We start from the raw sequence: 14420 nt of genomic DNA on the forward strand, positions 1-14420 counted from the left end.
ATGCTCACGTGCCTTTGGTTATGAATTAAATTTATTTCCAGAATCCAACCACTTAGACAATTGCAGCTTATAGCAACTCAGCGACGTTTATTGCGGTATCTCTTTTGTTCGTTTTTTGAAGTAGAATACTTCTCTCAGGAAGTTCGGCTACATAGGGATGTGAAATGAAAATCTAAAACCGAAAAAGTGAAAAATATGTCCAATTTCAAAAGCTAATAAATCGGTTAGTATTCGATGGATTTCCTTCGTTCTTGCAGCAATAGATTGGAAAATCTTCTAAGATTCTTAAAAAAATAAGATAATTGTAATTTTATTATTCACACTATTGTACTATTGAAAATAGTCAAGCCTTGTCAAAACGAAAAATTCGACCTCTGATTGGTCGTTATATGCTTGCTTCCCAAGCACGGTCGACAGGATCATATACCTTGCAATTGAAAACATGCTATTTGGCCTGTTTCAGCCGGAGCCGCTCATAATAGTTCTAGACAGCGACAACAGCAGTCGTCCTTCCTTAGCAGCAGCACTAGCCCTGTGGTTGGTCACCACGTCTCAGGAGCAGCGCAGTTCTTCTCAGCGTGTGTCGCCAGACTGCCATTATTCCCCCCGTGTTGGGGCAGCATGAAGATTGCCATCAGGAAATCCAATTTTGAACATCAAAATGCCTTTTTCAAGGCAAATAAACAAGTCATTGAAAGTTAATATTTTTTGTCAACGCAAGCAAGCATTCTGTGTTGCATCCTAGCAATTTAAATTTGTCGCACCCGTCTTATTTACTGAATGTGAAATAGCTTCCACAGTGCATGTTGTCCGTGTATCTTAATTCCCCCAATGTTAGGGCAGCTTAAAGGTTGTAATTAGCAACCGATTTTGAACCGCAACATGCTTTTTTCAAGGCAAATGAAAAAATAATTGAAGGTTAATAATTTTCTGGCATCAACACAAGCAGACATTCTGTGCGGGATGCAATCAAATTCTGTTGTAGTTGTCTAATTTTTACTTTCACTTTATTTAGTAAACCCCCCACTGTAGGGGCAGCGCAAAGGCTGCGATCAGCATAACCGACATTGACTATGCAGAGCTAATATGAAGTCGATTCAATCAATCAGCATAAACAGAATTTCGTCGTCTCCCAGCTGCCAAGTTGCAACATGATGCAACACGCAACAGCGAGCAAACGAAATCGCTTGATGTTACAAACCGCAATAAGATACGGGTTAAAACCGTTGCGTGTGTGAGAGCACCATCGGTGTTTATTCGCTGGATACAAAAATCAAATGCGAAATGAGGAATAAAGGGCTATTCCCACTGCTTCTGTTCCGGGACCGGACCGGGACCGGGCTCGTCCGGGACTTTTCATGCATTCACACTGCGCCGTGCTTGAACCGTGCCTGCGCTGCGCTCTGGCTGAGACATGTTGATGTGTGTATGTGAAAGAACGTCTTTCTCTTTTTTTCATACCGCAGCTCACTCCGCGCGAAATATGTCACTACTACATACACGCATCCACCCGAGTGCCTTCCGTGCACTCTCCGGCCAACACAAAGTATCGTTGGCAACGATAGTTTTTCTCTCGCATTGCGGCAGCACGACGGCAACTCAACGCTGCCCCGGTCTGGGCACGGCGCGTCGGTGTGAATGCGTTCATAAGAACGCATGCAATCAATCTCAAACGAGCCCGGACGACACACGGAACAGCCACGGCCCGGTCCCGGAACGGAAGCAGTGGGAATAGCCCTTAATTCGTCTAAAGAACATAAGGAAATGGTAAACCTGAACTGAAAGGCGTGGCCTATTACGTAGCACCCTTCGGCTATAAAAGATTGTTTCTGGGAAAACTAGCTACATTCATTAGTCGGAAGGTGAACTGGATGGACCGTCCACAACGTTGACAGCAGTAACAGCAGATATCGGCACTCAGCAATAACAGACCATAGCAGCGGGTTGCGCCTGTGGCTGCCTTCAAATTCAACAAATCACTTGCCCTGTGGTTGGTCACCAAGTCTCAGGCCTCTGCCTAAGAACGAACGCCAACGCGAGCGATCGGGCGAGATTTTTGCCGTACATCAGCCGGCACTTCCTCTAATGGAAAAGTTGGATCATTTTGACAGAAGAATATTACTGTCGGTAATATTACAGAGCTGCGATTGCATTATATCCGATATGGAATTGAACAATTGTTCTTTTGAGGACAAATAAAACACTTAATTTGAAGAGTTAATAGTTTTGGGTACCAGTAGCAGTATGGTAACAGCCTCAGCGGTAGCTGCAGCCGGTACTTCCATGAGGCGGATGTTATAAGGAAGTAAATGGAAGCTGCATGGCGAAACAGTTCGGGTGTGCTTAGACGCGCGTCATTTTTCGTTGTTGATATTATTCCCCACATGAAACGAAGCGCTTTCGTACGATAGCGGCGGTATTAGCGGTAGATGCATTTGCCAACACTTACTCCAGTAAAGCCGTGTCTAATTTTCAATGTGAAAACACCTTTCTATTGTGTTGGCCGTGCACATTAGGCCCCTGCCAGGCTAAACGCGAAAAGCGGCGTGAACCGTTTCGCCCGGCCGTAGGGTAATGTGCAGTCGTAAGCAGCGAAGGAAAAAAATCACCTCTAGCGATTAATGAATACATATAAAACAAGCCTAGGATGCGTTGACATCGTCGTCAGTATGCGAAAAACAAAGTATCGGTGCTGGTGCACTCTTTTTGCTTTCCTCTTTACGATATATTTCTATTCATTAGTGTACACCACAATACGTGGTTCTCAATGTGCACAACTCGGTATATGAAGTTATTCGTCTCTGTTACACAGAGCGATCAGAACTTGTTATATCCTTATTCTTTTGACTCATGAATATGATTTTTTGTCAGAAAAAGAAAGAAAATGACAGTGTATGCGATCCTACTCTCGCTTCAACTCAACCGCTGCCGAAGTAGTTCCTTCCCCCACACATTCCTCTCACCGCACCACACCTCTGCTGCTGTTCAGGCGACATGATTTTCTCCTGTTGCTATCCTTTCTTCCCGTAATTACCGGCCTATGGAGAGACAAACGCAACGATCGAATCGCTTCTCAGAGCTGATGTAGTCTAGTCATGTGTTTGTTTTCTCCCAGAAACCTATGCACCCTATCATCATTTCATTATGGGTCGAGAGGATTCGAGTTTAGTCCCGGCCTGTACACATCGTGAAGTGCACATATGATGAATAAACGACGATTGCATCATATTCGTTTCGTTTCCATCACTGGTCGTAAGTAGAGCTGTGTAAAAGTATTCTACTTCAACCTCGCGGTCGTGGCTTTGCACACAACCCACCTGTGATTTTTTTATCAGATCGAATACTTTTTTCACTGAGATTTCAGAGTTGTGTGTACATTAAGGTGGCCATGAAAATGGTCGTGTTGAATTTCAAAACATGTACATTTTGTTTATTATCGTTTGCATTAAAAAAAGGACTTTTTTCGGTTGGCTAATAAAAAAATAACACAGATAACTGATCTCCCATGGAAGGTGATTGTACTAGCTTACTTGCAACTACGCCCTTGCGAGCGGCCTTCCTGCAGTTAACCGGAGCCTTCGCCATGCTGCCCATAATTCAAAAATTGGCTAATATGCCATTTTTACCAAAATCGAGAAAACAGTTTCTCGTGATGGTAAACACCCTAAACAAGGTCCCTATGGAAGCCGATTGTCAAAAAATGCATTTGAAAAGGCAGCAAATATGGATCAATTTTGGCTAATATCCAAAATAATTGAGAAGTTGGCTAATATCCAATATGTTTCTACCTGTGGCGTGTTCACGAACCAGTGTATCATTACTGTACTTTGTTTCGTCTTACTTTCGAAAGTGTGTTGTGGCCTGGCGACAAGTAAGCGATCGTAAGGCCATTGCATCAAATTTGACTTTTTTACGAAAAATATATAATGCAACAAGAATTTATTTGTTGTGTTGCGAAACACAATGATCAAAACGCGTGACTGTTTCCTTCTGTCATAAATCTACATTCTTAAAAATGCGATTTAGCTCTTTGATCAAAAGTAATATTAAAGAGAAGATTCAGATTTTGTTTTGGATTTGATGAGAAAAAATTGGAAAGTGGATTGTGGAATTGTCATGAATAATAATATTTTCGTTATATTGTGATATTGTTGCACAAAACGATTGTCTCGTCGTCCTTTTCATCCTCACTTGTGCTTCAGTGTTGTTTTATTAAATTTAAAACCATTTTCACCACCAACGAGCACAATATAATTCACATCGTATGGATATTAGCCAAATTGCACACCGGTTTGTCAACTGACCTTTCGTTTATAATTGAAAAAACGGCTACTGCGTGAAAAATACTTAGCAGGTGGAATTTTACTGCAGATTTCTCTGTATCAACTCAACGGCAAGGTTCCCGCACATATTAAGGGTGATATACTCAATAATAAAGTTGTCATTGACAGTTAAAATACGTTGTACCGACGAAAAACTTTGAAATCCGTTTTTCTCGATTTGATGCCTATGGCATATCAGCCAATTTTTGAATTATGGGCAGCATGGTGGACGAAAACATGCGTGTTAGCATGTTTTGGAGGTTTTTTCTTCGTTTTAATTACCGTAAGGCGCCCTAACTCTGCGCGGTTCTTAATTCTGCGCACTTCGTATTAAAATGTTAAAAAAAATATCAATTAAAAGCAGATTTTCAAAAATAAAGTTTGAAAGTAATTTCCTATATATTAACTGTTAACTTTCCGCTTATGTTTCCTTTCTCACTAAACGGCATCAACAGTTTGGTACGAAGTGCGCAGAATTAGGAGCCGCGCAGAATTAGGACGCCTCACGGTATAATTTGGCCAAAATTTTTGCGACGAAATTGTTGGAGTAGATCTTACGCTTCAGATTTGCCCAGAAATTCTCAATGGAACGCAGCTGGGGGACGTTGGGCGGGTTCGCCAAGTTGGGTACCACATTGATATTCGCCGCTTCATCTCCTCCAGCGATCGCGTAGTGAGCCAATGCCTGATCCGGCCAGAGCACCGCGTCTTCGCCCTTATGGTTGTATCTTGATGAACGACGCAACTTCCGGCGGGCACTTCGTACTCTAAATTTCCCCGTTGACGGCCAGTGCAAATAAGAAGAAGAGCGGGTTCGACATCCCCTTCTCGCTGATTGGCAGCCACAGCAACACCTTCGTGGGAAACTTGGTGTGTGAAATGAACTCACTCGGAGTTCATTTGTTTCGTGGGAAGAGTAAAACACGAAGATTCCTGCCAGTTGTTGCCATCCAGGATTGTTAGATAGGTCTCGTCGTCCATCACGGTTGTCGCGATTCGCCGAGAAAAACGACTTGACAATCTTTTTCAGCCGCTGCCGCTGCGTCATTGCCTGCAGCTCCGAGACCAGTCATGTATGTCCATGTTCGCCAGGTACTTTTTCACTCTTTGGCCGGTTGCATCGCCATTCCAGCCAAGCGCACGCAGCGATGTAGCCACTTTTCCCTCAATTTTCAATCCTTTAGAGCTTCTTGTAGCTCAGGGTCGTTGTTCGTTTTTCGCGAGGCGGGGAATCATTCATTGAACGCGCACACTTCTGAACGGAGTAGCTTTACTGTTTCCGCCATCACGGTTAGAGTTTGACTGATAGAGCTATCAAATTTCGCTGCTGACTCATGGGTTACGTGCTGACTCGTGCTGTATCAGAAGTCGTCTCCATTCCACTAGGTTCTGGGCTGTATGACGCCATGCTCCCAGGCGTCTTATCACTCGTAGGTCACTTTCAATCTGATCAAGCCATCGTGTACGCTGTGCTTCTCTGTTTCTGGTGCCGGAGGGGTTACTGAAAAGAATCGTTTTAACCGGGTTGTCGTCCGGCATCCTTACGACGTGTCCGGCCCATCGCAATCTGTTAACTTTGATCAGATGTGCAATGGGGGTCTCTCTTAGCAGCGCGTGCAGTTCATGGTTCATGCGTCTACGCCATTCTCCGTCTTCAGTCTGTACTCCACCGTAGATGCTTCCGTTCGAAAACTCCAAGGGCGATGAGGTCCTCTGAGAGCAGTGTTGTCGTCTCTAGCCCATAGAGGACTACCAGTCTAACTAGTGTTTTGTACAGCTTCAACTTTGTACGGCGGCGCACTCGATTGGATCTCACTGTCTTACGAAGTGCAAAGTAGGCACAATTTCCCGCTTGAATGCGTCTCCGGATCTCCTTGCTGGTGTTGTTGTCAGCGATCACCACGAACTCGTTTACCACCTCAAGCTCATCGCCGTCTACGGTGATCCGGGTTGGGAGGCTGACATTGTTCTCCTTTGAGCATCTTCCCTTCGTAGACTTAGTTTTCGACGCATTGATCAGCAGTCCAATACGCTTAGCTTCCGCTTTTAGTCTGGTGTAGGTTCCCTCCACCGTCGCAAAGTTTCGTGCTATGTTGTCGAAGTCATCAGCGAAGCCGTTAAGCTGAACCCGTTTCGTAAAAATCGTACCACTCGTGTCGATGCCCGCTCTTCGTACAACACCTTCGAGGGCGATGTTAAAAAGCAAACAAGAGAGTCCATCACCTTGTCTCAATCCTTGGCATGACTCGAAGAGACTCGAGAGCATCCCCGAGACACGCACATAACACATCACACGGTTCACGGTAGCCCTGATCAGCCGCGTCAGTTTTTCCGGGAAGATATCCTCGTTCTCGTGCATGATCTGCCATAGCTTTTCTCGATCTACTGTATCATAGGCTGCCTTGAAATCGATAAAAACGTGATGCGTTGTACTCACGACATTTTTGCAAAATCTGTCGGATTGAAAAAATTTGGTTCGTGGTTGCGCGGGCTCCCATGAAACCCACCTGGTACTGCCCCACGAACCTCCTTGTTAAAGGTGTTAGACGTTGGAATAGAACTTGGGAGAGTATTTCTTATGCAGCGTTGATAAGCGTAATGCCACGATAATTGCAGCACTCCAGCTTGTCGCCCTTTTTATAGATGGGGCAGACGACTCCCTCCATCCACTCCTCCGGCAGTTTTTCCTCTTCCCAGATCTCGAAAATGACCCAGTGCAATGCTCTAGCAAGCGTTACTTTACCATGTTTGTAGAGTTGGGCGAGGCCGTCTTTGCCGGTGGCTTTGTTGTTCTTCAGCCTCCCAATCTCCCGCTGAATTTCGTAGAGGTCGGGGGCCAATACCCGGTCATCTACTGCTGGAACTCCCAGGTCCGTTCCAGTTCCGCTTCTGTTTGTTGCATCGCCATTCAGATGTTCATCGAAGTGCTGTTTCCACCTGTCGACCACCTCGCTGTCGTTCGTGATGGAGTTACCTTCTATATCCTTGCAAAAGTCGGCTCGCGGTACATAGCCTTTACGGGATTGGTTAACCTTTTCGTAGAACTTTCGCGTCTCATTAGCAATGAACAGCTCTTCTAGCTCTTTATGGTCACGATCCTCTTGCTGGCGCTTTTTACGTCTCAGGATCGTGGTCATGTCGTTCCTTGCCCGTCTGTATTTGACCAGGTTCTCTCTCGTCCTTACCCTCAGGTGATTTACCCAGGCCCGGTTTTTCTCTGTCACCGCTGCCTGGCATTCCCCATCATACCAGTCGTTCCTGCCACTCAGCGCCTCCGTTCCTAGTGTCGTTGTCGCGAACGTACTTCGGACTACCATTCCTCGGGAAGCTGCAAAGTTGACACATCTTTGGCCGTTGTTGTTCGTTTCGGTGTGCAGACTTTCGTGTCCGATCACCGGTTTATACAAGTCTTCCCTTCCGATTTGAGCGTTCATATCCCCGATGACGATCTTAATGTCCCGCTGCGAGCAGCCGCCGTAGACGTCCTCCAGCTGCGCGTAGAAGGCTTCCTTTTCGCCATCGGGTCTTCCTTCATGCGGGCAGTGCACATTGATGATGGAGTAATTGTAGAACTGGCCTTTAATTCTCACAATACACACAAGCTGTCGCTGATCGCCTGCCGCTTGATCACACGACTTTGCATCTTGCCCAACACAACAAAGCCGGTACTCCGCTCATTTGTTGTGCCGCCGCTCTGGTAGTACTGGGCCCTGCGGCCACACGTCCTCCGTACAGTTTCTCCTTTCCGACAAAGTCCCTGCAGCGCTACGATGCGCTACTGATCCAGTAGGATCCTGTCGCCACCCGGGATGTTCAGCGATCTACAGTTCCATGTTCCGAGCTTCCAATCAGTGTCCTTTTTTCGTCGCCTAGGTCGTTGCCGATTGATCCGATCCGTTTCTTCTTCTTGATTATTCGTAGTAAAGTATTTTTACCATGCCTCCTTACTAGGGTGGCGATGGCTAGTCTCGCGACGGGGCTGTCGTCTTAGATTTAGCTGGCGAGACACCGCGTTTCATGACTCAGCCGCCCGCTCCGGGTCAGACGCTGTTGTACGCCGCCCCTAACATGGGGAAACAGCCGCGTACGTTCCCCTTTCCCAGTCAGCATACGACTAAAGTTTCCACCGGGGGTTGGTTACCCGATCTCCGCTGAGGTTACTCGTATTCCGGTTGGCACCTCGTGGAGGTTGGGATAGGAGTTGCTGGACAGAGGTGAATGACCACAATAGGGTCTCAGGTGACACGTGTCCAACCATTTACCAAGGCTTCTCTCACAACATTTTTCGGATGCTTTTCAGTTTTGTGTCAGTTTTTTCTACGATGGGCACAATATCTTAGAAACTTAATGAAGCCTAACAGGCCAGTCGTCGTAGGTTCGAGTCTTGGTTCGGGAGAGACTGTTTGTGTCAGTAGGATCGTAGCGCTAGCCCTGCAATTGTCCTGTACACTTAACAGTTGGCTGCGAAGTCTGTATATAGTAAACAGAAGGTCGAGTTCCGAATCGGATTGTAGCACCAAGGCTTTGCTCACACGTCTTTCTTCCTGACTGCGAAATTCAATAATTTGTGGCAACGAAAATTATTGGACAATCAAAATCATGAATCCGGAAGAAGCGCTTCTAAATATCATTCGAAACCAACAGATGATTCTTGATCAACTCATGAAAAGTCAATCTTCAGCGACGCAAGTAGATGGATACTTATTAGGCCAGCAAATCTCTACTACGAAGCTACAGAATCACAGTCAGGAGTTTATCATCGAGTCCCTATGAAACGGAGAAATTTTCGTACGAGCCGGAGACCAATGTTACATTGAAGGCATTTGTACAGTGAAGACGCGAAAAACCTGGATGATGCACCGAAGGCGAGACTTTTGCTTCGAAACATCAATACAGTAGTGAGTAGTGCATCAGAAGTACGTAGGCTATATACTGCCAAGAGACAAAACCTTCGAGAGGACTATTTCTAATCTTAAGTCCATATTCTTGAGGCAGATTTCATTATTCAATGCACGATACCAGTGCCTGCCTATCGAATAGTTCGCTTGACGATTTCTACACGTATGCCGTTTTTGTCAATTACAAATGTAAAGATTTCAAGTTAACAAAAATTTCATCAGATTAATTCAAATGCCTTATGTTTGTGTGCTTTGTCTAAAATTGAAACGGCCAGGCCGGACACACTTGCTGACGAATGTCAACGGCTGATCAATTTTAAGGGGGTATGGCTATGGTGAGTGATCAACAAGCTGTGGAGCCACCGACACAGGAGGAGGTGAAAAAGTCGATTTGTGAGCTGAAAAACGGCAAGGCCACTGGGAAGAACGGTATCCCGGCCGAACTTCTAAAAGCGGGAAGCGAGCGGCTGTACTATGCGATCCACCAGATAATGTTAAGGATCTGGGCGGATGAACAAATGCCGAACGACTGGTTGGAAGGCCTTTATGCTCTATCTATAAGAAGGGCCATCGATTGGATTGTGGCAACTATCGAGACATAACGTTGCTCTACTCCGCATATAAAGTGCTCTCCCGTATCTTGTTCTTCGGATTAAGACCGGTAACGGAATCCTTTGTTGGCGAATACCATGCTAGTTTTCGACTGGGGCGTTCCAAGACGGATCAAATCTTCACCCTGCGATAGATCCTCGATAAGTTCCGGGAGTACAACTTACCGACTCAACATCTGTTTGTGGATTTCAAGGCGGCTTACGACTCAGAGAAAAGAAACGAGCTGTGACAGATCACCGCTGTCGTTGCCACTACCGCTGTTGAAGTAATGAATGAATGATAAAATATTACATCTTCAGATTGAGTATTTAATTTGTCCCCAAAAGAACAGTTTGTTGTTTAGTTATATATCGGTTATATATTGATCGCATCTCCGTGCTATCCCTGACAGCGGGAATCAGGCACTCTTCTTATAACCACTGTTTTTCACGCAGTTTTCACACAGAAAATTTGACGGTGACGGTGACGAAATATTGTGATTGACAACATTCCCGTTTGTGTGTTGCCAAAATACGGCAAAGCTTTTCACTATAGGAAGTGCTGACCAATTTACCTACTGTTGACGCTGCTCCCGCTACCGCTGCAGCTACTGCTGCCGGTACCTGCTACAGCCGCCGCTGCTGCTACTCGCTACTGCTTAGTTAGGACTAGTGATGCCACATTTTCATCTGTATTTTGAAGCTCAGGAAAAATTCCACAAGCTCTGTATATAAATCTGCATATCGTCAGTTGAATTCAATACTGGCACAACTCAAGATTCATAGTTTCGAGAAAAATGCGTTTGAAAATTTGCGTCAAAAATTTCTTTTTTTATTTTCGTTGAAAATTTGAATTGTAAGACTTTCCTTTTTTTATTGAACTTGTGTGGGTCTATCATGTGCATGGAATAAGCAAGTTATGAGAGTTGTAACCTCATTTTTCCGTCCTTTTAGGGTTATTTTAGATTTGTGCAATAAAAGCACATCTACTTATATTTCTGGAATTAATATGAATTTTGAAATGGGTCTTTGGGGGATGAAACTTTATAGTATTTGGCATCGTTTGCCATCAATAACTCAAAATTTGTAATTTGTAAAATTTGTAAATTTGTAACAACTGTTAATTGAAAACTAAGCAGTCTTCGAGAGCCGTCGGCTCAAAGACAAACACTGTTTCATAAATAAATAAATAATAACTTACAAATAAATGTAAAAACCCTCCAGCACGCTCAACAGCATTTAAGTTCATTTTTGTTTTTTATCTAGGGCATCTAACGTCTTCGACAGTGGTTTTCTTCGGGCAGATTTTCTGCAGCAATCTAATGCAAAAGCCTGCTGAAGACGAGCGATACTCCTCATCAAGAAGTTTCGTTCGCGACCCCACGAAAACCAAAAAAAAATCTGTATAAATGTGTATTATTTCCAGAAAATCTGTATATGTATGAAAAATACGTGAAAGTGTATATATGGCATCACTGGTTAGGACCATCCTAGTAGCCATCCACTAGTAGACTAGTAGGTTTGAGCAGAAGCAGGCTGTTGTATGGCCAAAAGAGTGTGTTCCCGGTTTCCTATAATTCCGTCGACCGTGCTTGGGAAAGCTAGCATTAAACGTCGAAATCTGCGTTCCACTAAGGCTTGACAATTTTCAATAGAATAATCAAATTACATGTTTTTTGTATTTGGGCGGAATCGTTTGCTGCAAGAACGAAATCCATTGAAAACTAACCGAATTATTAATTTGAATCTGAACATATATTTTCACTATTCCATTTTTTCTATTTTTATTCATTTTACACCCTTATGTAGTCGAACTTCCTGAGAGACGAAGTTCAACGTCAAAATATAAAATAAATACATGGGTTTTTTCATTGATTTTCATTGTGTAAAAAACACAACGATCTAGTTAAATTATCTGACGTTTCGATCGCTTGTTGGTGGCTTTTTTTAGGCGAATTCAGTTGTGTCGTTTTTGTCTAGAAGGTTGTTTTCTGATGGTAAACTTGAAAATGATTATCTCGTAGCCAGAAAACATCATCTAAAGAGTCTGAACCATAACTTATAATCCCAGCGATGTTCAATCGCTACAGCTAGTATGTATCTAAGGAATCGGAAACGAGACCATTTCTCTTTATCTTAAGTAGCGACGCATTTACACTCAAAATTTAATTACACTTATACCATTTAATCTATAATGGTACGTAAGAAGGTTTAAAGGGCCTTGTTTCCTTGACATTGATGTCATAGAACTCTGAAATCAATGTTACAGCAGCATGGTAAATTCATCATTTTCGGTACATTTTCAGTTGGAAATGCCTTCCTGCGCCATTAAACAATTCATTTGTTGATAGAGATCTACGTCCCAACCCTAAATCACGCGTTGTTCGCATATTTTACGTTTCTAAACTCTCTTCCGTACCTGAATCTGTTCCATTGGAGGTGGGCATAAATTTTTGATGTATTTTATTCACATAAAAATAGATTTTTAGTTTTCATGATTTCATGAACCGTATTTTCGCACTCCGATTGGACTTTGCCCTACTGATTACTCCCTTTTCCAAGACAAAGATTTTATAACTGGACACAAATATTACTGAATTTCCTCTCCAAGAAACTTCCTGAATGCGGTTCTGCCTAGGCTTGATTTTGACAGATTTAGGATCAACTGGGCATTGAAGCCTAAACTATTCGGTGCGAATTTTTCGAACATTATTCTAACGGAAATGATTCTATTTAAAAATATCTTGCGAACTGTAAAATCGATATTGGATAGAACAACAACAAAAAAGACATATTTGAGACATTTTGATTTTTTTTGCTTCTTAAGACCATCTTGGGATATTTTTGCAATGTTGGTTTTACACAATAGTAGGTCTACTGTGTTCCAAATAATTTTCGTAACATTTCCGGGATATTTCCAAAGAACCTTTGGAACTATTTTTTTTAATTTTTAGTATATTTCTTTGGCATCCAAGCAACAGTTTTAGACAATTCTCGAGACTGTTTTCGAACATTAAAACATTTTAGGAACATATTGAACCCGCTTTCGGGTCATTTTTTGAATATTCATAGATTTTGACGTGTTCTGGAAGATTTTTAGAAAAGTTTCAGGACATTTATGAACCGTATTTGGCCCGTTTGCTGGTCATTTTTTGGATGTGTTTGAATATATTCAGAACATACTTTGTAAATATCTGGAACTTTCTCGCAGCATTTTTCACATTCTCGTGACATTTTTGAAATATTTTTGATTTATTGTTAAAACGTTTCTGGAGTAAGTTTGGTGTATTTTTGTGACGTTTTTAGAATACTTTTTCTATAACATCTTCGAGACGCATTTTAATTACAACATAATTTTGAGAAGTCACGCAATTTTTGGGAGCTGCAAGTTAAATTCAAGGAACGCAAATCTCAACTCCAAACTCTGTGATCTAAAAGTTAATTGGTTTAAACTGAAAAACACGAGAAACACATCTAGGACCAAAATGTTCTCTAGGAAACATGACCGAAATTTTGACATAGGACTACGCAGAATAACATAGAACTTCTCAGTGATATTTTTGGTAGCCCTGAAAAGAACCATTTTTGATTGAACTGTAGACCTCAAAGAAGCATCACTGCGACCTATTTGCATCGCTCGACTACCAACACAAAATAATTTTAGTTTTCCTCTTTTGTAGAATTGTCATTTATATGAACAAATAGGGAGGTGGATTTTATAAGGGATCTTGATGATAGCTCAAGTAAATAATAAACTAATACCTCATTCTAATACCACATTCCAGAAAAAAAAACAAATCATTAAATAAACTAACCCCGGTTGGGCTTTCTTTCTCTTTCTCATGCCTGTCACTCTCTCTGCCAGCCGACGTCAGCGGATCCAAGGACTCGATCAACACCTACGACTCAGGTTACTAATTGCATCTTTTCCTTCGTTCAACTTTACTACTAATATACATCCGTTGAATTGCTTTTGAATCATTACTGTTCTATAATTAACCTCAAATTTGATTCCCTGCAGGCTGGCTAGACGACGGTTTTCTAATCCCGAAGCAGGACAACAAACAGAACGAAGACATCTGGAAGCAGGTTAATGCCCACCACGCCTTCACCACCGGTCGAAGACCGAATCAGACATCGTTCGCGAAGAAAATTCGCCCCAAAGGCCCAAGCCAAACATTGAAGCAGCCGGGAAAACTAAATCTAAAAAGTTTCGCCATTGTCAATGAAGCGATTGCTCGGATGAATATCGGCCAATCCGATGGTCAAGGCCAGCTGGGAATGGGTGGTGGCCAGCCGCCTCCTCCGATGACCGAAAAGGAGAAAAAGAAAGCCAAAAAGCTGCTGCAGCAGCAGCTAGAAAATGCGCCGCTTGCGGCTCCCGAGGATGATAGCGAGGACTACGAAGATGAAGCCGGCTACGAGCAGATCAACGATGCATTTAGCGATGCGGTTAACAACGTGGCGAGTCAATTATTTACCACCTTCTCCGGTGGGCAGCGTGTAATCGTCGGACCCGATGCGGCACAGCGGGAAGCCATGGATTTGGCTGGGAAGAACAAGCTTCGACAGCGGCGGGAGAAGGAACAAAGTGAGTACAACTTCAGCTA

General features: G+C 43.3%; 1 protein-coding gene across 15 annotated transcripts in view; it reads left to right on the plus strand.

Annotated features, from left to right (window-relative positions):
* The window catches only part of LOC129718171 (rho GTPase-activating protein 190), an 84091-nt gene that overhangs the window by 66950 nt on the left and 2721 nt on the right, over positions 1–14420 (plus strand). For 14 of the 15 annotated variants that reach the window (XM_055668659.1, XM_055668677.1, XM_055668685.1 and 11 more), the window contains 2 exons: positions 13676–13720; positions 13832–14401. In XM_055668659.1, coding sequence (XP_055524634.1) covers positions 13676–13720; positions 13832–14401 — 615 coding nt within the window. The remainder of the gene's footprint in view (positions 1–13675; positions 13721–13831; positions 14402–14420) is intronic. The other variant, XM_055668764.1, reaches the window with a different exon arrangement.

The sequence above is a fragment of the Wyeomyia smithii genome, chromosome 1, assembly GCF_029784165.1.
Source record: "Wyeomyia smithii strain HCP4-BCI-WySm-NY-G18 chromosome 1, ASM2978416v1, whole genome shotgun sequence".
NCBI lineage: Eukaryota > Metazoa > Arthropoda > Insecta > Diptera > Culicidae > Wyeomyia > Wyeomyia smithii.